General features: G+C 39.0%; 9 protein-coding genes across 11 annotated transcripts; 5 read left to right on the plus strand and 4 right to left on the minus strand.

Annotated features, from left to right (window-relative positions):
- On the plus strand, positions 831-1537 carry LOC104742341 (classical arabinogalactan protein 1). Its single transcript, XM_010463343.1, has one exon. It carries the CDS (start codon positions 919-921, stop codon positions 1327-1329), a length of 411 nt encoding a protein of 136 aa, XP_010461645.1. The 5' UTR covers positions 831-918; the 3' UTR covers positions 1330-1537.
- Positions 1937-4354, minus strand: LOC104742350 (pentatricopeptide repeat-containing protein At5g64320, mitochondrial-like). The gene has a single exon (XM_010463353.2). The coding sequence runs from the start codon at positions 4267-4269 to the stop codon at positions 2095-2097; it is 2175 nt and encodes a 724-aa protein (XP_010461655.1). The 5' UTR covers positions 4270-4354; the 3' UTR covers positions 1937-2094.
- On the plus strand, positions 5990-9165 carry LOC104742367 (root phototropism protein 3). Of its 2 annotated transcripts, none has more exons than XM_010463378.2 (6): positions 5990-6475; positions 6566-6635; positions 6720-7337; positions 7430-8278; positions 8381-8663; positions 8745-8886. In XM_010463378.2, the coding sequence occupies exons 1-6, from the start codon at positions 6336-6338 to the stop codon at positions 8762-8764; spliced, it is 1980 nt and encodes a 659-aa protein (XP_010461680.1). In that variant the 5' UTR covers positions 5990-6335; the 3' UTR covers positions 8765-8886. The 2 variants fall into 2 exon arrangements, with proteins under 2 accessions (XP_010461680.1, XP_010461672.1); XM_010463370.2 differs by having other exon boundaries at positions 5995-6475; positions 8381-8659; positions 8745-9165.
- On the minus strand, positions 9158-12130 carry LOC104742357 (transcription factor SAC51-like). The gene is made up of 4 exons (XM_019238576.1): positions 11924-12130; positions 11132-11592; positions 10864-11028; positions 9158-10775 (listed from the first exon to the last, which is right to left on the minus strand). Exon 4 carries the CDS (start codon positions 10730-10732, stop codon positions 9728-9730), a length of 1005 nt encoding a protein of 334 aa, XP_019094121.1. The 5' UTR covers positions 10733-10775; positions 10864-11028; positions 11132-11592; positions 11924-12130; the 3' UTR covers positions 9158-9727.
- On the minus strand, positions 14155-15710 carry LOC104742384 (peptidyl-prolyl cis-trans isomerase FKBP12). The gene is made up of 5 exons (XM_010463389.2): positions 15537-15710; positions 15182-15215; positions 14862-14923; positions 14703-14755; positions 14155-14471 (listed from the first exon to the last, which is right to left on the minus strand). Exons 1-5 carry the CDS (start codon positions 15622-15624, stop codon positions 14370-14372), a joined length of 339 nt encoding a protein of 112 aa, XP_010461691.1. The 5' UTR covers positions 15625-15710; the 3' UTR covers positions 14155-14369.
- Positions 15790-18309, minus strand: LOC104742394. 2 transcript variants are annotated; one of them, XR_760524.2, is made up of 3 exons: positions 16860-18309; positions 16381-16534; positions 15790-16161 (listed from the first exon to the last, which is right to left on the minus strand). XR_760524.2 is itself a non-coding variant. In XM_010463398.2 (2 exons), the coding sequence occupies exon 1, from the start codon at positions 18184-18186 to the stop codon at positions 16864-16866; it is 1323 nt and encodes a 440-aa protein (XP_010461700.1). In that variant the 5' UTR covers positions 18187-18309; the 3' UTR covers positions 16279-16534; positions 16860-16863. The 2 variants fall into 2 exon arrangements, 1 of the variants encoding a protein (XP_010461700.1); XM_010463398.2 differs by lacking the exon at positions 15790-16161 and having other exon boundaries at positions 16279-16534.
- On the plus strand, positions 18721-20614 carry LOC104742408 (beta-ureidopropionase). The gene is made up of 6 exons (XM_010463412.2): positions 18721-18837; positions 18999-19106; positions 19196-19384; positions 19472-19699; positions 19784-20008; positions 20096-20614. The coding sequence occupies exons 1-6, from the start codon at positions 18721-18723 to the stop codon at positions 20459-20461; spliced, it is 1233 nt and encodes a 410-aa protein (XP_010461714.1). The 3' UTR covers positions 20462-20614.
- On the plus strand, positions 20660-22411 carry LOC104742417 (fructose-1,6-bisphosphatase, chloroplastic-like). Its single transcript, XM_010463423.2, has 4 exons — positions 20660-21002; positions 21172-21347; positions 21432-21828; positions 21910-22411. The coding sequence occupies exons 1-4, from the start codon at positions 20675-20677 to the stop codon at positions 22308-22310; spliced, it is 1302 nt and encodes a 433-aa protein (XP_010461725.1). The 5' UTR covers positions 20660-20674; the 3' UTR covers positions 22311-22411.
- LOC104742425 (KH domain-containing protein HEN4-like) lies at positions 22708-27582 on the plus strand. The gene is made up of 7 exons (XM_010463434.2): positions 22708-23301; positions 23519-24472; positions 24592-24861; positions 25022-25450; positions 25622-25698; positions 25784-25895; positions 26430-27582. Exons 1-7 carry the CDS (start codon positions 22708-22710, stop codon positions 26592-26594), a joined length of 2601 nt encoding a protein of 866 aa, XP_010461736.1. The 3' UTR covers positions 26595-27582.

The following is a 27615-nucleotide window of genomic DNA, read 5'->3' on the forward strand; positions in this document are numbered from 1 at the left end:
TTGGCTGCATCTTCGTTTTTACAACTTCTTGATCCTCTGATTCACATGTTACAGACATACACGTATCTGGAGCCAAGATGTTATGTTTAGAGAAGTAAACTTCAATTAAAGGTGTAATGATTAACAAAACTAGTTACTTAACAATAAACTCAATAAAAGTCACCGCTTACAATTCGGAAAATTTCAATTCAAAGTCTTTCCAGGGTTGATATACTAATCAGATCAAATAAAAGCATTCTTGTGTTAAGTAACGGACGATATCAAAATTAATATAAATCTAAAATTTTTACACGAGTAGAAATGTAAAATTAATAAATTTATGACATATTAAAAAAAAAAAAAACTAAAAAAAAGGAAAAGTAAAAAAAAAAAGAAAAGAGGAAAAACAGAGTGGACCATGTGTCCGCGTGGAACCAAAGCTTCCAAATAACTCGACCGTTTCAGAAAATAATAAAAATAAATAATTTTTATCATTAGGACACAACACAACACAACGGTCATGTTACACAATCACGCGTTAATAAGACCGAACACGTGTACGCTTGTGATTGAGTAACTAACAGCTGTCATAGAGCCGTTAGCGCCGTAGTCAAGGGAGAAGGGTTTGAGCCAACCGCGTTCTCTTTTTTTCCTTCTGATTAGTCTTTTGTCCCCACCCACCCCTTTATGGGCTTTTTTTTTCTTAAATTCTGTAACATATAATATATCAACCGTTCGATTTTAAGTCGGTCCTAGTATTATCACATCAACGGTCAAGATTACACCATACACCTTAATACACCGCAACCCTCTTCTTCTTTCTCTATATAAAGAACCCTCCTCGTCTCCGAGTTTTAAACAAACTACAAAGCAAAGCCAAAAAAAAAAAAAAAAAACCTAAACCCAGCTTAAACTCGAATCTCTCTCTCTCTCTAAGCAATGGCTTTCTCTAAATCTCTAGTGTTTGTTATCTTCGCCGCTCTTTTCATCTCTTTCACGGTTGCTCAATCTCCTTCTCCAGCTCCAGCTCCATCTAACGTCGGAGGAAGACGGATCTCTTCTCCAGCTCCTTCTCCTTCTCCTAAGAAGACCACTACTCCTTCCCCTGAAGTTTCGCCTTCTCCTTCTCCAACAGCTTCCGCATTGACTCCAGATTCATCCGCTTCCCCTCCATCTCCTCCTACGGCTGATTCTCCTGTCTCTGATTCTCCCGTAGCTGTATCTCCCTCTGCGATCACCGATTCTCCCACTGAAGCTCCTGGTCCTTCTATGGGCGCCGCCGTTTCCAACACTTACGGTGTCTTCGGATCTGTGGCTGTTATGTTAACCGCTGCCGTTTTGGTTATCTAGAAGCTTTCTTCTCTTATTTTATTTATTTTATTTTATTTATTTTATGATATATACTCTACCTTCTTATTATGAGTTTTTGCTTTAGAGATGATTCCTTATTTTTAATATTTAGATTATTTACTTTGTTTCTTCGGCTGATCTTATGAGCGTTGTATCTATGATCCAATATTTTATTTATCTATGATTATTTATCAGATTTTCAGAATAATTTCGTATAGAAATATAATATTTTATTCAGTTACAAATAGAATTCTGAATAATGGAATTCTAAAATATTTTTATGAACATGAAGAAAAATTACGGTAAACGAAATCATAATTCATAATCATGAATAAAATATTAAAAGGAAAGTCAAGGCAACATGCCTAAATTAATTGTCCCAATGACTTAGTATAAACTAAAAAGCGATACAAAATCATGATCTACAACTACAAAACTACATAGATACAAGTTGCAATATTTACAAGAAAAGTGTTAACTTGACAAATACTTATATGGTAACATGCCTTAATTGATTGTCCAAATATTTTTGTATACATAATAATAATATTCATTCATTCAGCCTACTAGCCTAGCCTTCTAGTAAAAGAAAATAGCCCAACGACCATATAAAAGGGGCCTTGACAGACCTTGATTGAATAATAATTGAGGTCCGTATAATACACTATGACAAAGACAGTAATACACATTCCACAGTTACTAAGACAGTAATACACATTCCACAGTTACTATTCTAACCAAACAGACTACTTCTCTTTTCTAGTTTCAGAAAACTGCATTATAAAACCTTCGTCTATCCAATGTTTCTTGTGGGATAATAAGACTCCGTAACAAAATTGACCATGTTCTATCATTTGGAACAAAACCATCTTCTATACCTTCATCCAGAAGCAAGCAAGCATCATAAACAAAACCTCCTTTGCACAACCAACTCATCAAAGTGTTGTACGTCACCGTATCAGGCGATATTCCTTCAGCCTGAAGCTTCTTAAACATTGCCACACCATCTTCGATCCTACCTGCCCTACACAGACCGTTTATCAGACTGTTATACGTCACAATGTCTGGTGTCGATCCTCTCAGAACCATCTCTTTCTGAAATTCAACCGCTTCTTCTACCATCCCGCTTCTGCAGAGCCCGTTTATAAGTATGTTGCAGGAGATGCTGCTCGGTACTAGCCCATCACTTAACATCTTTTCAAACAAGCTTCTCGCTTTATCCACCTCCCCGGCCCTGCACAGCCCTTTTATCAGACTATTGTAGGTGATCTCATCAAGTGGCGATCCCTGGAAAACCATCTCGTTGACTAGTTTACGAGCTTCTTTGATTTCGCCTCTTCTTAGAAACGCGTTGATCAGCGTGTTGTAAGTAACAGTGTTGGCAACAACGCCTTCAGATATCATGTCTCTATGTAACCATAAGGCATGCTCTATTTCATCGACCTCACAGAGTCCAGATATCAGCGAATTGAATGTATACACATCGGGTTTACAGCCTTTTCTTGGCATCTCTCTGAATATCTCTATAGCCTCGGTGATTCGACGTTCCTTGCAGAAAGCAGATATCAAACAGTTATAACCAACAGTGTTGAGTTTCAGTCCATCGGCAGACATGTCATTCATAACATTGTAGGCTTCATCTATCTTTCCTAATTTACAGAAACCATCAACTAAAATTGTATAAGAGTAGACGTTAGGCTTACATCCTTTATTCCTCATGTCTCGAAGAACTTCCAGAGCTATACCCACAAGACCCTTCTTCCAATATCCATAGATCAATGAGTTAAACGTGCAGACATCAGGAGCAATACCATAAGACGTTACCATATCTGAGAAAACACCTTTAGCATCATCAAGTCTTCCGTGAGTCACAAACCCATGAATAAGAGTGTTGAAGATCAGAACATTTGGCTTCGGGACTCTGAAAAAAAGATCCTTTGCAGCATCAACACGACCAATCTTACAAAGTCCATTCATCAAATAACCATAAGTTATATCATCAGGAGCAAAACCTCTGATCAGCATCCTGTTCACCATTTTAGCAGCTTCGTTAATCCGATCAAACTTACAAAGACCAAGGATAACATCATTAAACGTCTCAGCATCAGGGTTACACCCCATCAGAAACATCTCCTCAAGAAGCTGAAGCGACTCGTTCACTCTATTACACTTTGATAACGAATGTATAAGAGTCTGATAAATCACAGAGTTTGGTACACATCCATGCTTCGTCATATCCCTAAGCAAAGACAGAGCAGAATCCACCTCATTAACAGCACACAAAGCTTTCATCACAACTCCAAATGTGAAAAGCGTTGGAGGGATTTTTCGGCTAAGCATATCGTAGAACACATTAGCTGCAACTTTATAACAATGACCAGCAACCAAAATCTCCAAGACAACATTGTAAGATTTAAAACTGGGTTCACAGGAAAACACATTCCTCATCTCAAGCATCAATCTCGTGGTTTGTCCAGGAAGCTTAGCTTTTTCATAATCTCTCATAATCGAAATGAAAAGAGACTCTCTAAAAACGATTCCTTCATCTTTCATCTGCATTAACAATCTATCAATCGTGTTAAACTCACCGTTCGCACCGAGCTTAGCTATAAGAACTTGGTACACATCGAAGGAGTGACGATAACCCTTTTGAGAACCGGTCCATGAGAACAACTCCATTGATGTAGAAACGTCGAGAGGTAACTCAAGTAGCTTACAGAGCTGAAAAGGAGTGATCTTTTGGATTGAGTTCCTGAGAGAATCGAGATCGAATGGTTTAAGAAGCTTCTCCCATTCGTTGGGTGAATCGGAACCGCCGCCATCGTCGTCGGCGCCGCCGCAGATTCCAGATGAGAGAATCGTGTTATAGGAGACTCTCAGAAAAGACTGTGATCTTCTGCTCACGCTTAGAGCAAGCTTTGATCTTGTTAGCATAACCATAAACGCCACATTAAATCTCTCAATGAGGATTTTACTGAGAGACTCTCTCAGGTTCCGTTCCGATGAGAGACGAGAAGAACTTCAGAACAGTTCGTATTACCAATTTACCCTTATAGACTTTGAAACCTTCTAACTGAATGGGAGGGTTTGAATATTCTTCTTTAAATCCTGACCGTTAGATTTTATCAGAAATGGTTTCTATCAGCCGTAGGATGAGTAGAGCCGGTCCGATTGGAACCGACAATTTTAGTTGTAGCTTTTTAACATATGAAGGCGATGTGGCACCTTTTTTTTTTCATCACCACTACTATACTACTACCATCATCAATAATGCATTTTTTGTTGTTTATGTAATGCCAATAAATGTGTGGGTTATATATATATATATAATAAGATCACATTATTACTTTGTGTACTATTAAGAGATAAAAAAAAACATATTGAGCTTATATGTTTTAACCTTTCGTAACAACAATCCAATCAATATGTGGCCATTTTATAATTATGGCCATGGGTTATATGTGGAGGTAAGAGTTATAACGTGGTGATTGGATTGGTTCTTGAATATGACCTTCAATCATATGATCATATGTCAATGTTTCTTCTTGATAGTACTTATCATACTATGTGACTGAAAACACTTTAAAACAAAAATATGCTAATGACTAAAATAGTTTTATTTAAAAACGTGCTTCAATCATTCTACTCTAACTACTCGGAAAAAAATATTATTCGAAACTGACTAATTTGATAGTATTTGTGCCAAATGAATTACAATTAGATATTTTATATTAATCACACTAATAAGATCTAACACATATCTACAACTTCCCATTCAAAAAAATGCTAAGTTAATTTGATGAAAATCATGGTTCTATTCTATCTACATATAGTCGCAATGAGAAGGATTGCTACTAAATATACATAGCTGACATTCTTATGGACCACTTCGTCTCTATCTCTATCTCCCCATTTATGTATGTATGAACAACCCTTTGTTTTTAATGCTCTCTTTTAATTTTCCTCTAACTTTTCCTTCCATTTTTTATTGTCATCAACCAACAACCATTGAAACTATTGTGAATATATATATTAATCTCGTCAAGTTAATATCTCAAGTAATAAATTCTCAAAATTGATAGTATGATATATGGTAAGTAAGCCCGGAAATACGATACTGATATCTCTACTAGATGCACCAAGTAGTGCGTTTGGATGATTGGATATAAAATTGTCAAGTCACTAAAGTGTTGTTTGTCTTAACTTTACTTTTGTAACTCGCAAAAATTTGTTCTATCTAGCCACATTCAAACACATGAAGATTAGGGACAGTGAGGAATAACTTGAAAGAAAGTGAGAGGAGATATATGCAAAATTGAGAAGGTTAGGGAAATGGACCCATAAGAGAAACCTCAAAGAGGAAAAGGAAGCAAAGTTACAAAAAGAAGGAAGTTAAATGCATTGTACATAGAGAGGATGCAACATTATAAAAAACAGACAGGGAAAGAAGAAGGAACGAGGCTTTGTCATAGTTAATGACACTCACTCCCCAACTTGTGTCTCTCCCATTTGTTTGTTTTTCTTTTTCTTTTGTTTTCCTCCTCTTAACCAACTCATATCTTCACTGAAAAATAACATATTACAACTGTCATAATCTAATAATGTTATGTATATTCTAAAAAATGACAGATAGAATAATATCTTGAATTATATGATAAGAATGGGCAAAAATTGTATTACTGAATGAAAGTTCAAAAAAAATTATGATAATTGAGAAGCAGAGAGTTTTAAGCCCATTACTTCACAGCCTGTAGATATATGAGTGACTTTGGTTTTGATAATCTCTCTGAGAAAATCGACTATTCAGAGAAAACTCCAATTCTACAAGCATCCCATGTGGGGATAATATCTCCTCTCTCTTCTCTCTCTCTCTCTCTTTCATCTTTATAATCAAAACTAATCAATCTCTTCAACTCTTGGAACAGTTGGTTTCACTTTGATCTTCTCATCCTCTCTATATCCTCTCTTGCTTCCAACTACAGAGTACAGAGAGTAAATTTTTGTGAATGATGTGGGAATCTGAGAGCGACGGCGGGGTTGGGGTTGGAGGAGGAGGAGGAAGAGAGTATGGAGGTGATGGAGTTTTGAGTTCTAACAAGCATGGTGGCGTCAAGACTGATGGTTTTGAGCTTAGAGGCCAATCTTGGTAACACTTTCACTACAGTCACTGCAAAACAACATGTTTCCTTGTTAAGGAAGTTAATATTTATATCAAAAACCTTTTCTTTTGATTTAGGTTTGTAGCTACGGATATCCCCAGCGATCTTCTGGTTAAAATCGGTGACATAAACTTCCACCTACACAAGGTAAATTCATGTTCTTGAGTTGGAACTTCAGAATTTTTTTTTTTTTTTAATGGATTTAAAGTGTTTCTGTTTTCATTTCTTCAGTATCCGTTGCTGTCACGTAGCGGGAAGATGAACAGATTGATCTACGAGTCACGAGATCCTGACCCGACGATTCTTATTCTTGATGATCTACCCGGAGGACCAGAAGCATTTGAGCTTGCATCCAAATTCTGCTACGGAGTTCCCGTGGATCTCACGGCAACTAACATATCAGGATTGCGTTGTGCAGCAGAGTATCTTGAGATGACAGAGGATCTTGAAGAAGGTAATCTAATCTTCAAGACAGAAGCTTTCCTCAGCTACGTGGTTCTGTCTTCATGGAGAGACTCGATCTTAGTCCTAAAAAGCTGTGAGAAACTCTCACCTTGGGCTGAAAATCTTCAGATTGTAAGAAGGTGTAGTGAATCTATTGCTTGGAAAGCTTGTAGTAACCCAAAAGGTATTAGATGGGCTTACACAGGGAAAACTCCATCTCCCTCAACAACAAATTTCGCAAGTTCAAGTCCGAGATGGAACGAATCAAAGGATTCAAGTTTTTACTGTAGTCCGAGTAGGAACAACACTAATAACAACAACCAACCTGTTCCTCCAGATTGGTGGTTTGAAGATGTCTCTATCTTAAGAATCGATCATTTCGTTCGTGTAATCACTGCTATCAAGGTAACGTACCTGTACATGTATTATTTTCTTTTCTCACAAGCATTTTCACAAACACATATATCTCAATCCTCCAACTACGGCGCTTGAAACAGGTGAAAGGTATGAGATTTGAACTCCTCGGAGCTGTAATAATGCATTACGCCGGAAAATGGCTTCCGGGTTTAATAAAAGAAGGAGGAGTTGCAGTAGCACCAGCCACCATTGGAGGAGGAGGAGGATTAGGTTTAGGAGGAGACGAAATGAGTGTAAGCTGTGGAAGCAACAGCAGCGGAGGAAGCTCTGGTCCAGATTGGAAAGGCGGTTTACACATGGTTCTCTCCGCCGGAAAAACAAACGGACATCAAGACTCAGTCGCGTGTCTCGCCGGACTCGGAATCACCCCAAAAGACCAACGCATGATCGTCGAATCCTTAATAAGTATAATCCCACCGCAGAAAGATTCAGTCTCTTGTAGCTTCCTCCTCCGTCTACTCAGAGCAGCCAACATGCTTAAAGTAGCACCGGCGCTGATCACGGAGCTAGAGAAACGTGTAGGGATGCAGTTCGAACAAGCGACGCTTCAAGATCTTTTGATTCCTGGTTACAACAACAACAAAGGAGAGACAACAATGTACGATGTTGATCTTGTTCAGAGATTGCTTGAACATTTTCTTGTTCAAGAACAGACAGAAGGGTCGAGTCCGAGTCGAATGTCTCCGTCTCCGTCGCAGTCTATGTACGCCGACGCCGGTATCCCGAGAGGGAATAGTAATGGTGGTGGTGGTAGTAATACTCAGAACGCGAAGATGAGAGTTGCGAGGCTTGTTGATAGTTATCTTACTGAAGTTGCTAGAGATCGGAATCTTCCGCTGACGAAGTTTCAGGTTTTGGCTGAGGCTTTGCCTGAGTCTGCTCGGACTTGTGACGATGGACTCTACAGAGCTATCGATTCATATCTCAAGGTATATATACGAAAGGTCATTTTGGTAAATTTCCTAATTTAATTGTAATTTTGATATCTAATTGTAATTAAAAATAGTAATTTTGGTATTTTGTTGTGATAGGCGCATCCGACATTGTCGGAGCACGAGAGGAAACGGTTATGCAGAGTGATGGACTGTCAAAAGCTATCAATGGATGCGTGTATGCACGCGGCTCAGAACGAGAGGTTGCCATTGCGAGTGGTGGTTCAAGTTCTCTTCTCGGAGCAAGTCAAAATAAGCAACGCCTTGGCCAATACATCACTCAAGGAGTCAACCACGTTAGGAGAAGCAATGGGAACATATCAACCAATGATCCCTAATCGTAAGACATTGATTGACGCAACACCACAATCTTTTCAGGCAAGTAAGAGAAAAGAAAGACTCATCAAGATTCCAAAACAAATTCCATGTTTTTTGAAAATTATTTTTGTGACTTTGAAAGCAGGAAGGGTGGGCTGCGGCTAAGAAGGATATTAACACTTTGAAATTTGAGTTAGAGACGGTGAAGACTAAGTACGTTGAGCTTCAGAACGAGATGGAAGTGATGCAACGACAGTTTGAGAAGACGGGGAAAGTGAAGAACACACCGTCTTCTTCCGCGTGGACTAGTGGTTGGAAGAAGCTAAGTAAACTTACTAAGATGAGTGGACATGAGAGTCATGACATGTCCTCCGGGGGAGAACAAGCTGGTGTTGATCATCAACCCATCAGGAAACCAAGACGATGGAGGAACTCAATTTCTTGAAGTGATGGGTTTTGTATCTTGTTGATTTTGATTCTTTGGGAAGAAAAAGCTTTTGTTTGGTCCTAATTTGTAATGCTTTTTGGTTTCTAATATGGAATAAGTGACATCAAAGATTATGAAACTCACAGGTTTATTACACAAAATCATTTGAGAATACAACAAAACACACACAGTAACATGTGGGTTGAAGCAAAAAGACAAAGGAATAGTTTGCATTATTACAGACATTAAAATCCAATGACATGAACATGACATATTCATAAAAACATGGACCCATTTAGTCATCATATGGACAAAAGAGAGTGTGGGTCAGAGTAATTTTTATTACCTTAGGGGGGAGGGGGAGATTCATAGACCACGCGAGTTTGAGAGATGAGACTTTGAATATTACCTTTTGATTTCACCATCCACACTCAGCCAAAAAAGATAATCATTGTCGATCAATGACCATGACGACTTTGGCTTTTCTTTCCACAGAGAGAGAGAGAGAAGAAGAAAGTGACATCTTTTCTTCTTTAACTTTTTGAAATTGCACAAGCATATATACTTAAAGTAGTCCACTATATACAGCTAGAAAAGCTGGTGCAGAGGATACGTACCCAAAAACCACTTCACACGTTTTAACTCGTGAGAATCTTCAAGCCTTATCTGTCTGCAGATTTCTTGTTCCCCATGTTGTCTTTTTAACCAACAAGATTGGTGGCTTGTGAGTGGTGGGAGCTTTGGTTCTTAACCTCTGTGGAGATTAAGTCTCGTTTCAGCAACTTTAGGTAATCAATTGCTTCGTCCAGAAGTAAGAGAGCTTCGTTTCCTTTTGCACCGGGGACTATGCTCTCGAGTATTTTCAGAGCTGTACGGATCTTGTCTTTCTTCGACTGCTCGCTGCTCAGACCAGAACCACTGTCTTCCTTGGTCGAGATGTTTTTTGATTCAGGGAGATTTTTGTCCTTGAGAAAGGACGACCCATTGAGTTTTGTGGAACTCTTAGTGCCCACAAGTGATGATGACTCACTGATTTTGTTATCCTTATCCAGTAGTTTCTGCCTTTTACAAGGACCATCGATTTCATCTAATTCCCTTTTGTTGCAAAGATAAGGAGAGTGACCAGTGCTCATTACTTCATCATCACTCTCACTCTCACAATCATCATCATAATCATCATCTGAATATAGCAACGCATTGATCTCCTCAGTGTCTTCATGCATTTCTGACTCTTTTCCATTTGAATGGTTCTCATCAAACTCTTCATTATCTTCCCTGAAAGCTTTCTCTAGACCGTGTAACTCAGAGAGTTTGACTGGTTCTGCAGCCCCGTGAGATGGAAACCGTAGAGGAAATGGACAGCGTAATAGACGAGTCTGATTTCCTGACTGATCGAATATCATAAGTCTTTTCTGAGAAGACTCTAATGCTCCATGTGGAGTAGTAGTAGCAGTAGCAGCAGCAGCAGCACACCAAGACCGCATGTCAGACCGTGAGAATCGTTTTCCAAAAGACTCCTTATCATGACTGTACAGTAAAGACTGGAATGGCGGTGGCTGGAAACAGCGAGCCTGAAGCTCAGCTGCATATAGTTTCCCTAGCTCAGGGAGAGGAATTCTAGGATGGACAGACCGAACTCCTATATCCTCAAAGCAAGTTTGAGTTAAGCCTAGAGGCAAATCCCGTTGCCTTGTATCTAGAGGCATGCTCTTGCAGATTAACTCAAGGGAACTTGTAAAAAGTACTACACTGCAGGACAAAGAAGAGGCCAAAATCAGCTCAAGAAAGATAAAGTTAACAGTTTTATAAGAGGAGTAACGAGGGAGAATTAGCATACCGACTGTTAAGTTGCTCAGTTGGGTGAATGCAGTACTTCTTGTGCCCTTATCGAAAAGATAGTAAAAGAAAGACGAACGAACAAAAAAAACTCAGATTGAAAATATGGCGAAGGATCACGAACCAACTACGTGACTGGTTTAAGTAGAAGTCTGAAGTATTCAGCCTGGAACACACACACAAAAAATTGGCAGACAGTGTTAAAAGACCAAAACTATTATAAGCTAAAAAGTGTGATGAATGAGAGAGCATTGTTGTATGGTACAAACCTGACAATTATCCATCGGTTGATAGCATTCAATAACTCTCACTACAATAGTTGATTTGTTAGCGTTTCCTGTCTCGTACTTCAATCCTCGAAATCTTGTCTTACCAGGTGATTGACAAACCATAACTCTGAGGAAATCTTGAATGAAAAAAAAAAGTAGACAGAACACCAAACCAAAGGAGGAAACTTTTTTGTTGTGGAAGTGAAGTGAGCGTTTTTTGTCTAGCTGATTCTTTGTTCACAATGGTACACGTAGAAATGTTGGGATCCCATTTTCAAAAGCGTTTATAGGAAAACAAAAGGGAAGATGAATAAAGAAAGAAGAGAGGACTTGACTCTTGAAGGGTTTGGTTGAAAGGTGAAACAATTTACAGAATCACACGGCAATATAGATTCAAGCTCAAAACTTTACGGTATAAGGCAATACACATGCTGTTTTGTATTCAATCTGCTTTAGTATCTCTGCAAAATCGAAGGAAGCATCTCATCAACAACCACAAATAGGCTAAATCCAGAGATTCACAACAGTAAAGAACAGAGATTTATATGTATCTGATGAAAAATATAGTATAAGGCCCCTAATTCACATCCAGTAAACTAGCAAGCAGAGTGTATTCATCAAGGCTTCAATCTAAGTAAAGTTAAGCTACGTTTTACTACGGCAGCTCAGAATATACACAAATCACAATGTTCTAAGCTTAAATTACAGAACTTTTCCCATTTCACTAAGATGTACAAACAGAGAAAACATTGAGACAGACTATAAAAGAGGAGAAAGATTGAATTTTGATACCTTACAAAGGATGAAAGGAACGATCTTTCGCTCAGATCCAGAGAAAACGATGAGACTCTCTTTTTGGGTTTTTTGTTTTGAGCTGAATCAATGGAAAAGGGAAGGGATAAGAAGAGAGAGAGAGATGAAAGTGACCAACGAGCAATAATGTGTAAACGTCGAAATTTTTATTTTTTTTACGAAATGTTTTTTCTAAAGAGGTGAGTGGCAACAAGAGTAACAAGGCTTTATAAAAAGATTTTTTGACGTTTTTACCCTTTTCTATATTTTATTTTTCCTAAATCACCCTTCATCTTGTGCGTTATATACTACAATTTTTTGGTTTGGTTTGGTTCGGTATCTAGTCAATTTTCAGAAATATATTTACATTTAAATTTACTTTATAAAATGAATTAATATACGTAAAAGGTTACATATTTTGAGTTATAAAATTGGAAATTTTAACATTTTTTTAGAAAAGAAAAAAAGAGATATAATGTTAACTTGGAAATTAATCTTGTAAATTAAAACGGTGGCAAATATTTATTGTGCTTTGCTTGAAAGAAATGGGACAAGGGGGCCGAACGTGTATATACGTAATTATGGTATTTATGATGACAAAGTCTCACGGTCCATAATTTCAGGTTATACTTTATGGTTTAATAATAGTATATATTTTGTTCCTAACCAATATAATTTTTTATTTTATTTATATACTTTCTTGATTATTCGTTAAAGTAAAAGTCCATACGTTTTCTCTTATTTATTTTAAAAGCTAAGTTAGTGAAAGTGTGTATGGTCGAGCTTTTATCCTTAATTAATTTCTAAATAAATTACTACTATTTTCAGGTTACTACTCCATCTTTAATTTCATTGAAAGCTAAGTTAGTGAAAGTGTGTGTGCTCAAGCTCATCCTTAATTATAGGATTTTAAAATACATATGTTCAGGTGCGTGTTGTGTTTTCAAACACCCATTGTGGCGGAAAAGAATAAAAGCTAACCACCCTTATTATTATTTAATTTTAATTGACTATTTAGCATCTAGCTTATACAACGCCAAAATTAGCTCCAACACTTTCGTTTTTTTTTTAATAATATAGTATATATTATGTAGAATTCATTTCTTTTAAATACTAATATCATAAAAAAAGTCTTTATGTGATTAGGGAATGTGGGTGAAAAGAAAAAGAAAAGTAAAAAAGAGAATGAGAATGAAAATGAAAATGAAGAAAAGAAAAAGAAGAAGAAGAAAGTGAGAATAAGTGATGATTAAAGAAATGCACGGGAATTTTAAGTGCTTAATTACCCGCACGACTTCTCTCTCTCTCTCTCTCTCTCTCTCTCTCTCTCTCTCTCTCTCTCTCTCTCTCTCTCTCTCTCTCTCTCTCTCTCTCTCTCTCTCTCTCTCTCTCTCTCTCTCTCTCTCTCTCTCTCTCTCTCTCTCTCTCTCTCTCTCTCTCTCTCTCTCTCTCTCTCTCTCTCTCTCTCTCTCTCTCTCTCTCTCTCTCTCTCTCTCTCTCTCTCTCTCTCTCTCTCTCTCTCTCTCTCTCTCTCTCTCTCTCTCTCTCTCTCTCTCTCTCTCTCTCTCTCTCTCTCTCTCTCTCTCTCTCTCTCTCTCTCTCTCTCTCTCTCTCTCTCTCTCTCTCTCTCTCTCTCTCTCTCTCTCTCTCTCTCTCTCTCTCTCTCTCTCTCTCTCTCTCTCTCTCTCTCTCTCTCTCTCTCTCTCTCTCTCTCTCTCTCTCTCTCTCTCTCTCTCTCTCTCTCTCTCTCTCTCTCTCTCTCTCGCCATTTCTCTTTTTCTTTCTTTTGTTTAACTTATAATATGTTCTGTCTGAAATAAAGTTTCTTACTTTCGTCTTTTTCTTCCTTTGATTTGATTTTAATAATAGTAATTATACTGTGTTAAGAGAAATTATACAAGTGCTCATTTCAAATTTCGTTGTTTTTGATTATACTTTATTACAATCTTTGAGACCCATTCTTGTTTTGGTCTTTTGGATCTGATACTTAAATGAAAAGTATGTTTTAGTTTTTATTCTTTTCTGCTTTTTATATTTAGCATTTTGATTGAATAAATACTATAATATAATTTTCACCAACTCATATAGTTAAAATCTCTATTTTATTGGAGTAATTCAATTTATCCACACTCAAAGCATACACATGAATTATTACAACATAATTAGAATTGAAATTATGTTGTAATATATCCTTAGCATCCACACTTATTAGGAAAATGTAAAGAGGACACACAACAATAGTCACATACTCCATAAACAGCAGTAATACAAACATTCGATTGAAACACGAGACGGGTCTTTTATTGAGATAAAACGTCATCCAAGAGTTTTTAGAAAAGAGCAATGACATCATAAAGTTTGTCTCTCAAGATCACAGAAGCAATAATTTTAACATTCAAGTATAGATTAATAATCTTCCCACAGTTTTTGAGCTGTGAGGAGATCATCACTGCAGGCTCAGTACTTCGATTTCAAAGTCGAGAACCGAGTTTGGCTGGATTCCCCATGCCGGAAACCCACCAGCGCCGTATGCGTAATCCGGTGTGCACTGCAGAAACAGATAAAACAGCAAGCCAAAGATGTTAGAAACCACGAAATATATATAAACGACACACACACACAAAAATGACTTCTATATACTATTGCAATCTCTAAGTGAGCTTATCGTCAGAAACAAACATGCTTCAACATTAGACATAAAGCTTAAAATCCATAACATGAACATGAATATCTAAGAACTTAGGAAAGAGGAACATGATGAGAAAAGGGGTAAACATACCCTCAAACGAGCAACCTCTCCAATCTGCATTCCCATAACGCCTTCATCCCATCCTGTAAGCAAAATATTAAAAAAGTTGGAATCAGATTATATCTCTCCAACAAAGGAAATCATAGCTATATACCCATATGATATGATCAACCATGAAACAGAGTATACCTTTGATCACAGAACCTTTACCGATTTGGAACGAGAAAGGTTGTTGCCCCTCATCCTTTGTACTATATCATCATAATACCAAAAAGCCAAAAAACACAAATTAGACTAATCCAATACCAAAAAGCCAAAAAACACAAATTAGACTAATCCAATACCAAAAAGCCAAAAAACACAAATTAGACTAATCCAATACCAAAAAGCCAAAAAACACAAATTAGACTAATCCAATACCAAAAAGCAACACACAATAAGCAACTAGTGTGTGGAACGATGCAAGAACAAGTAAACGTAATCAAGGATTACAATGAAGAATCATTTACCTCCAGAACTTCTGGGATAGATCACCACCTTTCCCTGAAAAAGAAACAAACAGAGATAAGGTTCTTAGAAGATTCTCCATTAAACCTAAAAACCTAAACAAGAGATCGCAAAACAAACAAGATTTGCAGATTAAGTATGACCTAAAAGGGTTACTCAATCACATCGCCCACAAGGAGGAGAGTACATAAACCCTAAATTAAATCCAAATTCACCACAGATAAAAACAAAACAGGTGACTTTACCAACCACATCAAATTAATTAGCTCTTTCACCTAAGCAGATTTGTATAGATCGGTTTTTTTTGGCTACCATGGAAATATACAAAAAAGAAATGATGCAGAAGACGAAAGTTACCGAATCCGGTGCAATGGACGGTGACGGTTTGACCCGGAGTGGGTTTAGGACCGTTGCCGGGTCTGATGACTTCCTTCTCCACACCCATCTCTTCTCTCTTTTAACACTTGTTTTTGCTTTTTGTCTCAGCTTCGGGGGGTCTGAGTCTGATTCTGAGTGAGCATTTGCCATTTTTTTGGTTTATTTATCACCGCTCTGATTGCTCTGGGCCTGATAATAATCAGAAGCCCAATTCCACAACATTTCGGCCCGAATTAAAAAAGGCACAATCGAGCCCAATACTACCGATATCTGTTTTTGACATCCGGATTCAATATCCGGATTCATCTGTATGTTAATTTAAGTAAGAAACAATGGTCAAGAAGACAAGGCAAGATAGATAAAACGAACCTGTCTTCATCACAATTAGAGGAAAAAAGATTGTACAGAAATATTTTAATGTGTGTACTGTGTAGTAGTTGTGTGGGTGGTCATTGTAGCCTTGACAGTTTCATCATCATTGATGGCTTCAACAAGCTTTGTATCAATATGACAATAGAACCTTCCCTAATGCACAGCTGGAGCGAGTATAAGCACAAATAACATGCGCATAGCATTCTTGAATAGCTTCTGTATCTTCTTATTTCTGCATACTCTCATTACAGGTAAGAAAGAGATAATACCTAGCTACAATGATTACACAGAAAGAGTCACTCCTCACTACAAAGCCATTTAGGTCTTTACCTTAGACCCCAGCGAGAAATGATCAACAAAGAGCTTAATAACTTACTTGTTTCCCTTACACAAAGCATAGCATAGAAAAAGAGGATGAAAAAAGCAAGCAATGTGTGTGTCGTCACTTTACCTCTTCATTTGTCAGCCCAGAAAGCAAAGAACTCACAAATGTCTCTAGTGAATGAACACAGACAGAAGCAGCAACCACGACATGTAAACATCTATATTTTGCACTATGGCCTTTTGAGTTGGAGGAACATAAATTCTTGTGCAACAAAAGAAACCTGAATGGAATAAGTAACTCACTTTTCACATAAAAGAAAGCACTTGGCTAATAAGATCTTATACTCTAAACCGAGAAAAATATGTATCTTAATACCATACTCAGAAGTCAGAACTCAGAAGCAGAAAACTATATATACCGGGAAGAAAACATTCGAATTTTTGGCCAAAATAACATCAACAGATTCAAACTACAGTGATTCCAAGGAATCAAAATGCCAGTATTTCAACTACAGTTAAACATCAACAGGAAACGTAAAAGCTAAGGCCTACAGGGGAACATCGCAAACCTAAACCAATAAAGAAAAAAAAAAGAAAAAGCCTTACTTCACTAAGTAGCCTTGATCTTATCATCTCCAACAACAGAAAGTATGGGCAAACTATTCAAGAATTCATCAAGCCCCTCAAAGAACCCAATCCCTTCCATATGATCTACCTCCCTGTTACTTCCCACCCCATTGCCTTCGTTTCTCCCACCTGCCACAGCAGGCTCTTCCACTTCATTACTGAACTCCACATTCAAATCCAACCTCCCCAGGTTCTTAGCTCCTGTTCCCATTCGTTTTCTAGTAATGTAATTCACTGGTTTAGACATAACCCCCGATGAGGAACCAACAGCCCCAGCACTACGGATACTTTCTACATTTTGGACTTTCTCAACTCCATGATGTCTCTTGTCACTTCTCACCAATGTTTCTTTCCCTTTCCCAATATTAGCCTTCTTATTCACTTGTACCCCATTTTGCCAATCATCATCTTCATCATCTTCATCCGAGATCGACACATATATGTCATCATCGTCATAATACACCCTAGGAGGAGCTGGTTCCTTTCTCTTCTTCAGTGTTGATTCATCATCATCCACCCTTTTCAGAGGGCAAGCAAAGAGAGGTGAAATAGGTGACCAACTCGGAGCCTTAAATTCACCGGAAAACCCTAATGGAAACAAAGCCCATGAGCAAAAGTAAACATCTTCGTTATCTTTCCCATCCACTGGAGGTTTTGGTATAGTCACAGCTTGAAACGCTCTTCTACACTCTTGACATTTCAAAGTACATTCCTCGTAAGCCTTAGGGTACTCAAAGAGCACAAAGCAGTAAGGACAAGCGGTCCAGAAGCTCGTGGCCATAGGATCAGTCGAGGTCCCAGCCTTGCAATTGCTAGGGTTCCACTGAGATTGTTGGGTTTGGGGATTGAAACCAGATTGGCCGAGTTGACTCAGTTGCAATTCTCGGTCGTACAATGACTTCTTAGACGGATCAGAGAGAACGAACCAAGCATCAGAGACGGTTTTGAAAGCCCGATCGGCGAAAGGGAGGCGATTCACGGAAGGGTTGAGGAGAAGAGCGAGTCTACGGTACTGAGTGGCGACGTGTTCAGGGTTTTGAGCTAAACGACCGAGTCGGAGCACGGCGTACCAGTCAGGCAAGTTGGAATGACCTAAACGGGTTTCTCCGGCGAGAAGAACGTCGCAGATTGCGAGGATGTAGTCAGCAGCTTCTGCTCGGGTCGGGTCAGCTTCGCATGCGCGGATCGCAAATGTCTTCGCTCCTTGAAGATCACTAGACGCTAGAAGTTTTTCCGATGTAACAAGCCATCGATCCGCCACCGCTCTGTTACCACAACCACCAGCTCCGCCGCGTCCGCCTACCATATCTTCTCTCTTTTTTTTTTTTTTCTTTCCGGTAAAATAAAATAAATTAATCTTATTGCTAAAATAAGTCAAAATACAGATCTAGACGAACAAAGGAATTGAGTTGAATCCACCGTCGTTACATGAGCCGGAAACAACTACTACATTCACATGATCGATTTTGTTAATGGCATTTTGGTCTTTTTGGTATTTACATACGTCATTGCCTTAAAGCCCAAATTAATGTTTATAAAAAATAAAATCTTTAATATGGGCCTATTGAGTTGATTACAGCGGTCCATGTAAGCCCGAATCCTTCGTAAAATTTCAGAAGTTAATAATATAATATGTACATCAAAATAAATCTTACAGCCGTTGCAAAGCCAGTGCCACGCCAAATCACGCATGTGACAAACTCGATTTGTTTAGATTCCGATTCCCAGAAAATTAGTAAATTAAAGTGACCAAACTGATCATTGTTTGTTGTCATAGAAAAGTCATCGTCATCGTCATCATCTTGATCGAACCTGAAAGTAAAGAAAGACTCGTGGAGAAATGGATAAGAAGATGATCTCAGAAAACGGAGAAACAACAACTGCAGACGGATCGATTTGTGGCTATGATTCGCTGCATCAACTCTTATCAGCGAATCTCAAGCCGGAACTTTATCAGGTGAAGTGTGTTTCTTTCTTTTTCTTTTTATGATTGATCTCGTGAAAATTTGTTCCAGTTACTAAAATTAGGGTTCTTGATTAGCCTCTGATTCGATTGATGATTATATGGATTACTAGTAGTGGGTTTAAAGTGTTTTATGAATTGGATTGGATTTGCAGGAGGTTAGCCGATTGCTACTTGGACGTAACTGTGGGGGATCTCTTGAGCAGATTGTTCTCCCCGAGTCTGCAAAAGCCTTATCTTCAAAACATGATTTTGATCTCCAGGTTGATTACTTCGTTTGTTATAGGATCAAATCATTGACCTTAAATAAGTTGAGAAAATGTTATTGATTCTGATCTTTTGTGATTACTAGGCTGTTAGCTTTTCAGCTGATAAAGAGCAAATGAGAATGCCTCGAGTGGTCAGAGTTGGTCTCATTCAAAACTCCGTAGCTCTTCCCACAACTGCTCCATTCTCTGACCAAAAACGTGGACTTTTCGACAAGTTGAAGCCCATAATCGATGCTGCGGGTGTTGCTGGTGTTAACATACTCTGCTTGCAGGTTTGCCCTCCATTTGCTTTCTTTTTGATAGAAAAGTTTATTTCTTTTAACTGTTTCTAATTGTGTCTTGGTGGAGGAATGGTTTAGGAAGCTTGGACCATGCCATTTGCATTTTGCACTAGGGAGAAGAGATGGTGTGAGTTTGCAGAGCCTGTTGATGGCGAATCTACAAAGTTTCTTCAAGAGTTCGCTAAAAAGTATAACATGGTGATTGTGAGTCCTATTCTTGAAAGAGATATTGATCATGGTGAAGTGATGTGGAACACCGCTGTGATTATAGGGAATAATGGAAATATCATTGGCAAACATCGAAAGGTAAACTTTTCCCTACATGTTTTGCTTCGTCTTATTCTCTCTTTTAGTCAGCTTAATTTCTATTGGCTTGCTCGGTGGTGACAGAACCACATACCGAGGGTAGGTGATTTCAACGAGAGCACGTATTACATGGAAGGAGACACAGGACACCCTGTGTTTGAGACGGTGTTTGGGAAAATTGCAGTCAATATATGTTATGGGAGACACCATCCTCTAAATTGGTTAGCTTTTGGTCTAAATGGTGCCGAGATTGTCTTCAACCCTTCTGCAACTGTTGGTGGTCTCAGTGAACCAATGTGGCCTATTGAGGTTTACCTTTTGATTCTCCATCTTTTCATCCCAGTATTTCTGTAAAAAAACTTGTCTGACAATTCAATATGTTCCTTAAAATCTCAGGCACGAAATGCGGCGATAGCAAACAGTTACTTTGTTGGATCCATTAACAGAGTTGGAACCGAAGTATTCCCCAATCCTTTTACGTCAGGCGATGAGAAACCGCAACACAATGATTTCGGACATTTCTATGGGTCAAGCCATTTCTCTGCACCGGATGCTTCTTGCACTCCGTCTCTGTCCCGTTACAAAGATGGGTTAATGATCTCAGACATGGATCTCAATCTCTGCAGGCAATACAAAGACAAATGGGGATTCAGAATGACATCAAGATATGAAGTCTATGCCGATCTATTGGCTAAGTACATAAAACCAGACTTCAAGCCTCAAGTCGTCTCTGACCCATTGCTCCACAAGAATTCTTCATAAGAAAGAAAATTTCCAGTATGAATCTTCAAAAGAAGAAACTTTTCTATGTTTACAATCATTTGTGTAGCTGTAACAGAACAATCTGTTTGTATCTGAATACTATATGAATAAGTAAGTTGATATGCCAAAAAGGCATCTCCTTTGCTTTTATAACCGAACCGGTTCATCACTAAACCGGAATCTCAATTCCAAAAATAACCGTAAGTCGATGCTATGGAGAGATTCGTCATTTTCTTATCAGTTATCCGAGATTTTGAAGCGTACCCAGATGGGATTGAGTTTCGCAGTTGCTCTAATTGCAGAAGAACAATGCAATCTCTCACCTTAACTCAGTACCCAACTCCAATTTCCCCGCCAAGACTCAATCTTTACCCGCTAAGACAAATCGCTGTTTCTCTTCTTTCAACTCCGACCGCCGGTATTAACCGTCGCGATATGGCGGCGTCTGGTCGTGAGTCTGCTTCATTTAAGTCCCTCGCCGTTGGTCGGACTATAACCGGAGGTGATGGTGATGGTTACTGTACTCTCATTGACTTTGCAGGTAACAAACTGCTCTGTCTGAGCGAACTTAGCTCTGTTTCGATAATTCGAGTTAAATTTGGTATTCTTAAGTCTCGGAAAATCTCTCAATGAGACTTACCAATGGATTTTGAGGGTTCCTCTGTACAATACAAAGACAAAGCTCTGACTGAAGATTGAATTTTTTGAAGGGGCAAATGTAGGAGATGATGATCTTGTGGTGTTGCTTTACCACTTACAACATGCCTGCAAAAGAATCGCTTCTCTTGTGGCCTCTCCTTTCAATTCTTCACTCGGAAAGCTCTCTGTTAAATCCTCCTCTAGTGGGTCAGACCGAGATGCGCCTAAGCCGCTCGATATTGTCTCGGTCTGTATATCTCTTTACCCTTTCTTCCTTTGTCATGACTTCGTATATAAAGATCTTACAATTGTTGTTCTTCTGTTTTTGCAGAACGATATAGTCTTGTCCTCTCTTAGAAACTCTGGGAAAGTAGCAGTAATGGCTTCCGAAGAAGACGATAGTCCAACTTGGATCAAAGATGATGGTCCTTACGTTGTGGTTGTAGATCCTCTAGATGGATCACGTAACATTGATGCTTCTATACCCACTGGAACTATATTCGGAGTTTACAATCGCCTCCTTGAGCTTGATCATTTACCTGTTGAAGAGAAAGCTGAGCTCAATTCTTTGCAGAGAGGAAACAGGCTTGTTGCTTCCGGTTACGTACTCTACTCTTCAGCCACTATATTCTGCGTTACACTTGGCTCGGGAACACACGCCTTCACGCTAGATCACTCAACAGGGGAATTTGTCCTAACCCATCAAAACATCAAGATCCCTACTCGAGGTAAACAGCTTCTAACGGCACATGACTTCTACAAAATATGTATTGATCATTGACCATTTCTCCTTGTATCATCAACAACAGGACAAATCTACTCAGTGAACGATGCGAGGTACTTCGATTGGCCAGAAGGTTTAAGGAAGTACATTGACACAGTGAGACAAGGCAAAGGTCAAAACCCAAAAAAATACTCGGCACGTTACATCTGTTCTCTAGTGGCTGATCTTCACAGGACTCTCTTATACGGTGGAGTTGCTATGAATCCAAGAGACCATCTTCGTTTAGTCTATGAAGGAAACCCTTTGGCTTATCTGGTGGAACAAGCTGGTGGCAAATCCTCTGATGGAAAAAGAGGGATACTTTCAATACAGCCAGTGAAGCTTCACCAGAGGTTGCCTCTGTTTCTTGGGAGCGTAGAGGATGTTGCTGAGCTTGAAAGCTTTGGAGATGTGCAGCAGACTGTGAATCCTGGCTATGAAGTTTAAACGGTTCCTCTGTTTCATACTGTATGTGTAAAAAGTAAAAACAATAATAAATTCAGATTAAAGATCTTGTTTGATTATAGCATTTGGTATGGTTTTAGATCCGTGTATCTCTCTATTGTACCAAGATCGACCTGATAATCTGGTATAGATTTCGGTTTAAGCTTGGCGAGAAGGATTAAACAAGTACGGTTCGGTTTGCCGACAAATAACCGTTCGTTACATAATGCGGTTATAGTTCGGTTTGTCAATAAATTAATAAATAAATAAACGTTACGGTTATACAGCGCAAGTTAGCAACTTAGCGTTAAAGACCGCCCGAAGACTTCTCCCGAGTCCCCCTCTGCGCCGGGAACCGCCGTGACGAGATACAGAGAGAGAGAGATAGAGATCTGAGAGCATGGAGCGAAATAGCTTTAATTTTCAAACAGAGAAGAGATCTGGAGCGTTCGATTCAGGTTCAGGTTTGGGATCTTCGAAGAGGGTCAAAACGCATCACACGCAGCCGCCCCCGCCTCTGATTGTTCCGGTGGGACATGCGGCGTTTCGATTGCTCTGTCCTTTGCCGCAAGTCGGTGCGGTGATTGGAAAATCTGGAAGCGTAATCAAACAGCTTCAACAATCAACCGGAGCTAAGATACGGGTCGAGGAGCCTCCGTTTGGATCTCCGGATCGGGTCATCACGATCATCGCACAAGTGAATTCGAAATCTAGGGTTAAATTTGGTGTTAATAACAATGTGTCGGAGAAGGAGGAGGAAGTTGAGGTATCTAAAGCACAAGGAGCTTTGATTAGAGTTTTCGAACTTATAGGGGCGGAAGCGGGTAGTGATACGGCCGTGTGCCGATTGTTGACTGAGTCTAGCCATGCGGGTGCTGTGATAGGCAAAGGTGGTCAAATGGTTGGGAGTATCAGGAAAGAAACTGGCTGCAAAATTGCGATACGCACTGAGAATTTGCCGATGTGCGCTGACGCTGATGACGAGATGGTGGAGGTAAGCATTCAATTTTGATACAAAAAGTTTCGTAATTTGCTATGTAATTTACTATATTGAGTTCTGGAGTCTTAGTTGCCCTTCTCCGGTTTAGGATTTGGATTCAAGTTTTATCAGTCATTAGAGCATTTGAGCTGAAATGTTGGTTTAGCACTCTATAGATGCTTGATTTTTCAGATTGTAATGTATTCTCATATTGAGTCATCAACCATGGCAGATTGAAGGAAGTGCTATCGCTGTGAAGAAAGCTCTTGTATCTATCTCCCGCTGCCTGCAAAGTTGCCAATCAGTTGAAAAGATAAGGTTGGTTGGAAACAGACCCCTTGAAAAAGAGTTCCAAGCATCTTTGCATAGGCCTATAGAAACAATCATTCAGGAGTCACTTCCTAGGTCCGTTGATGTTAACCCTTACGACTATAGACAGAGAAAAGACGAGATGTTTCTTCGGGGCAATTTAGGTCGGCCTAATGATGTGATGCCGCTTCCACGTGATGCTTTGCATCATAGGCATATCAAGGTGAATCTTCAGGGTACTTTACGCAGGCATGTTGAGGCAGACCGGCAAGATTCTTTACGCATGCATGCTGAGGCAGACCGACAGGATGCTTTACGCAGGCATATGGAGGCGGACCGGCAAGATGCTTTACGCAGGCATATTGATGTGGATCCTCGAGAAGCTTTATACAGGCCTTCTGATGTTGTCAGGGGAGATGTTTCTCGACAGTATAGAGAGAGGGATGATTCTCATGATTTCTTTTATAGGCCTTTCGAGATGGTTCAACGTCGTGATACTATGGGCATGGCTTTTGAGTCATTTCCACGTGATGGTTTTGGAAGGCCTACTGAAACAATCCCACAAGAAACTCTTAGTCGGCCAAGTGCTGATTTTCTTGTACATCGTTATTCAACTCTCGATTCACATCCTCACAGCATAAATACGTCTGCTCCAATGACTAACGCTGCCACCAGTAAGCCACCTCTATCAGAAGTGGATGTTGTGAACCAAGATGTGGTTTTTAAGATACTTTGTTCCACTGAAAATGCTGGCGGAGTTATCGGGACTGGGGGTAAAGTTATCAGGATGCTTCATAGCGAAACAGGTGCCTTCATAAATGTGGGAAATACACTTGCTGACTGCGAAGAACGTTTGATTGCAGTAACTGCACCAGAGGTTGGTCTTCTTCTTCTATTTTTTTTTTTTATCTCTTCCCGTTTTCGTAAATGCTGAGGTAATATTGTCCTATCTATTGACTATTCTTCTTTAATAATTGTTGCTCGTTCATCATGTAGAACCCTGAATGTCAAACCTCGCCAGCCCAGAAAGCTATTATGCTTGTTTTTTCTAGATTATTTGAGCTTGCCACTAAAAAAATCCTAGACAATGGCCCAATGACATCTATCACTGCACGGCTTGTTGTCCCAACAAGCCAGATTGGTTGTTTGCTGGGAAAAGGAGGTGTTATTGTTTCGGAAATGCGGAAAGTGACTGGGGCAACAATTCAAATTTTGAAAGTTGAGCAGAACCCAAAATGTGTTTCAGAGAGTGATCAAGTTGTGCAGGTACTTAGATCTTTGAACCTTAATCTTCTTCTTATTTTCTCTCTTTTTTGAACATTTGAATGTTAAAGGACACTGTGAAATGTAATTTTCATAATATTCTTTTTCGAAGCACCATTTTCTTAAGTTGTTTGTCATAGACTCATTCTTTGTTGGCCAATAGATTGCAGGAGAGTTCCCTAATGTGAGAGAAGCCATTTTCCATATTACGAGCAGGCTGCGAGACAGTTTTCTCTCGAACTCAATGAAAAATTCGGTAACCAAGAGCAGTTCCACCTTAACTACAGAGAGAATCTACCATAGACAATCAGATAATCCTATGTCTATTGGGTCTCATCAATCCGTTAGTAATCCACCTACCATCTCTTCAAATCTGCACAGAAGATCTGAGGATTTAAATGGCTCTCATTCTTCAGTTAACTACTCCAGACCTGTTGGCATAGATCCTTACATAAGACCAGAAGACCCGTTTCCTGATAGGTTTAATCCCGCAGCAGGCTATTCTCCTAATTTTGGTCGGCGGTTCACCGTGGACCACAGTAATATCCCCCATCACTTGACTGAAGCCCCATCTCGTTTGTGGGTGTCCCCGGTATGTCTCCATCTCTCTGTATTTTCCCATTCTCTATTTCCTGGTGTACGTAAATACATGTTGATACTCACTGAGGGATTTCGAGAGTTAATTCTTCCCCTACACACACAGATTTTGGACATTTGTGCTTCTATTTAACTTCTGTACCTGATACACATAGTTTTTATGCAGCCACCAGTAGCTCCAAGAGGCATATCTGATGCCAGTGGCGGATTATCTTCTGCAAGGGCTGGCCAGGCACTTGGCAGGTAAAAGCACTACAGTTATAGACAGTTATGTGAGATTATTACCCTGATATTTGTGTAATTTACATACTGTCTTGGTCTTTTCTAGTGGACACAAATCTGCCATCGTTACAAACACAACCGTGGAAATTACAGTTCCAGAAAATGCTATGAGCCTTGTGTATGGAGAGCATGGCTACAATCTGGAGCAACTGAAACAGGTACGCCATATTTTCGTTTACAAATCATTTCTTGGTTTGCCCCATAGTGTCATCCAAAGGAAGGTTAGACCATGATTTATTTGCTCCACAAAAGCAGCCATAGGTTTTAGCTTCCATTGGCTGCTCTTATTTCTTATAATCATATACCAAGAATCAAGAACGGCTGAGAAGAAAACGGAAGTGAACACTAGGGTTACTAAAAAGAAAGCATGAGAAAAGAAATTCCTTATACGTAAAATCTTTTTACATGGTGCAAACAATCCTGCCACCACTAATATAGGTCAATAGGACTATCCTCTCTGATGGATAACTTTACTCAAAAAACTGTTTTAAGTCACGAAAACTCCACTGAAGTTCTCCAACCGTTGTTTATAACCCCACTATTAAGTGTTACAACTTGGTCGTTGTTTAAAAACGAAATCTTCGCAGACAATATAAAGCCCATATAGTCTGAGATGATCAGCTACAAAATCAAATAGATAGTGTCATAACAGCTTAAGCGTAGCTTATACCATTTGATGTTTGCTCAATCAGATATCTGGTGCGAGGGTCATAGTACATGAACCTTCTCTAGGAACAAGTGACAGGATCATTGTCATATCAGGGACACCTGATCAAACCCAAGCTGCTCAAAACCTCCTGCATGCCTTCATCCTTACAGGGGAAACCTCATTGTCCAGAAAATACAACCTAAACTAGAACCACATAGTTGTCATCATACAGAAAACAAAAAGAAAAACGAGCTCCCGCATGTTTCTTGTTTTATTTTTTTTTGTTCGTTTGGATCCTTGAACACTTTGTACAACATCATTATCATTTTAAGTACTTTGATGGAATCAGTTCAATGCCTTGCCTAAAATTTTCCTATTGTATCACACATTTTACTACATGGAATTGAGATTGGAATTGAGATTGGAATGAAATGAGCTATAGAGGAAGAGATCATTGCTATAGAAACCGCAATTTCACAAAAATATACCGTAGAGAATAATCTTTACAAAAGGAAAACTTGAGAATGAAGGGGTTCATATGTTGTGTTTTTGTTTTTGCTCTCTGGAGTGTTGGAAACTTGCGCAGAATTGCTTTTTAGTTGATCTTTTCTTTCTTTTTAAGCTTGTTTCACCTTCTTTAGCTATGAAAAATTGAAAATGGTAGAAACATAACATTGAGTTCCAGAATCAAATTAAGCCAATAAACTGTTATCCGTTACCTCTCACTGATGGTATTGTGAAACCCTTCACGTTATAGGCAATCACATTCTCAGTTCTCTCTGGTTCAAAACTACCAAATGAGCTGAATCTAAAGATTCTAAACATATTTGCTCTACTCTATTCACAATCAGTAATCTAATCAATGATAATAATAATACAAAGATTTCATGGGTAAAAAGAATCCAGTGTAACCAGACGGGTCTATCTAGACTGTATGAGTGTTTGTTTGCGCAGTTTCGTATGTTTTATTATACACTACATTTGTTGGTTACCATCCAAAAGATGAAGATCTTCCATGGAGTTATTACAACAACCAGACAGGTTCTCAGAAAGAATCCAGATGGGGAGAGCCAAAAAAAAAAGCATTCAAGACAAAGCTATTATTATTTCCTGTTTCGATGCGCTATTTTTTTGTATAATATCTTGTCAAAATTACGTGTAAATCTTTTGCTTCAATTGGTTGGTGTACTCTGAAATGTTAGATTTTCCTTGAAGTCGAAAGTTAAAAT

This window comes from Camelina sativa, chromosome 2 (genome assembly GCF_000633955.1).
Source record: "Camelina sativa cultivar DH55 chromosome 2, Cs, whole genome shotgun sequence".
NCBI classification, from domain to species: domain Eukaryota; kingdom Viridiplantae; phylum Streptophyta; class Magnoliopsida; order Brassicales; family Brassicaceae; genus Camelina; species Camelina sativa.

Bases quoted from the DNA above. Each gene is read 5' to 3' on its own strand.
- LOC104742384 (XM_010463389.2), bottom strand. From the start codon at position 15,624: ATGGGTGTGGAGAAGGAAGTCATCAGACCCGGCAACGGTCCTAAACCC. The intron at 15,216-15,536 runs GTAACTTTCGTC...TTTCTTTTTCAG, and splicing joins CGTCCATTGCACCGGATTCG to GGAAAGGTGGTGATCTATCC. The intron at 14,756-14,861 runs GTATACTCTGTT...TTTTGCTTACAG, and splicing joins TAAAGGTTCTGTGATCAAAG to GATGGGATGAAGGCGTTATG.
- LOC104742350 (XM_010463353.2), bottom strand. From the start codon at position 4,269: ATGGTTATGCTAACAAGATCAAAGCTTGCTCTAAGCGTGAGCAGAAGA.
- LOC104742394 (XM_010463398.2), bottom strand. From the start codon at position 18,186: ATGGTAGGCGGACGCGGCGGAGCTGGTGGTTGTGGTAACAGAGCGGTG.
- LOC104742408 (XM_010463412.2), top strand. From the start codon at position 18,721: ATGGATAAGAAGATGATCTCAGAAAACGGAGAAACAACAACTGCAGAC. The intron at 18,838-18,998 runs GTGAAGTGTGTT...TTGGATTTGCAG, and splicing joins TCAAGCCGGAACTTTATCAG to GAGGTTAGCCGATTGCTACT. The intron at 19,385-19,471 runs GTTTGCCCTCCA...GGAATGGTTTAG, and splicing joins TTAACATACTCTGCTTGCAG to GAAGCTTGGACCATGCCATT.
- LOC104742357 (XM_019238576.1), bottom strand. From the start codon at position 10,732: ATGCCTCTAGATACAAGGCAACGGGATTTGCCTCTAGGCTTAACTCAA.
- LOC104742341 (XM_010463343.1), top strand. From the start codon at position 919: ATGGCTTTCTCTAAATCTCTAGTGTTTGTTATCTTCGCCGCTCTTTTC.
- LOC104742367 (XM_010463370.2), top strand. From the start codon at position 6,336: ATGATGTGGGAATCTGAGAGCGACGGCGGGGTTGGGGTTGGAGGAGGA. The intron at 8,279-8,380 runs GTATATATACGA...TTGTTGTGATAG, and splicing joins CTATCGATTCATATCTCAAG to GCGCATCCGACATTGTCGGA. The intron at 8,660-8,744 runs GCAAGTAAGAGA...CTTTGAAAGCAG, and splicing joins CAACACCACAATCTTTTCAG to GAAGGGTGGGCTGCGGCTAA.
- LOC104742425 (XM_010463434.2), top strand. From the start codon at position 22,708: ATGGAGCGAAATAGCTTTAATTTTCAAACAGAGAAGAGATCTGGAGCG. The intron at 24,862-25,021 runs GTACTTAGATCT...GTTGGCCAATAG, and splicing joins AGAGTGATCAAGTTGTGCAG to ATTGCAGGAGAGTTCCCTAA. The intron at 25,699-25,783 runs GTAAAAGCACTA...GGTCTTTTCTAG, and splicing joins GCTGGCCAGGCACTTGGCAG to TGGACACAAATCTGCCATCG.
- LOC104742417 (XM_010463423.2), top strand. From the start codon at position 20,675: ATGGAGAGATTCGTCATTTTCTTATCAGTTATCCGAGATTTTGAAGCG. The intron at 21,003-21,171 runs GTAACAAACTGC...AATTTTTTGAAG, and splicing joins TACTCTCATTGACTTTGCAG to GGGCAAATGTAGGAGATGAT. The intron at 21,348-21,431 runs GTCTGTATATCT...CTGTTTTTGCAG, and splicing joins AGCCGCTCGATATTGTCTCG to AACGATATAGTCTTGTCCTC.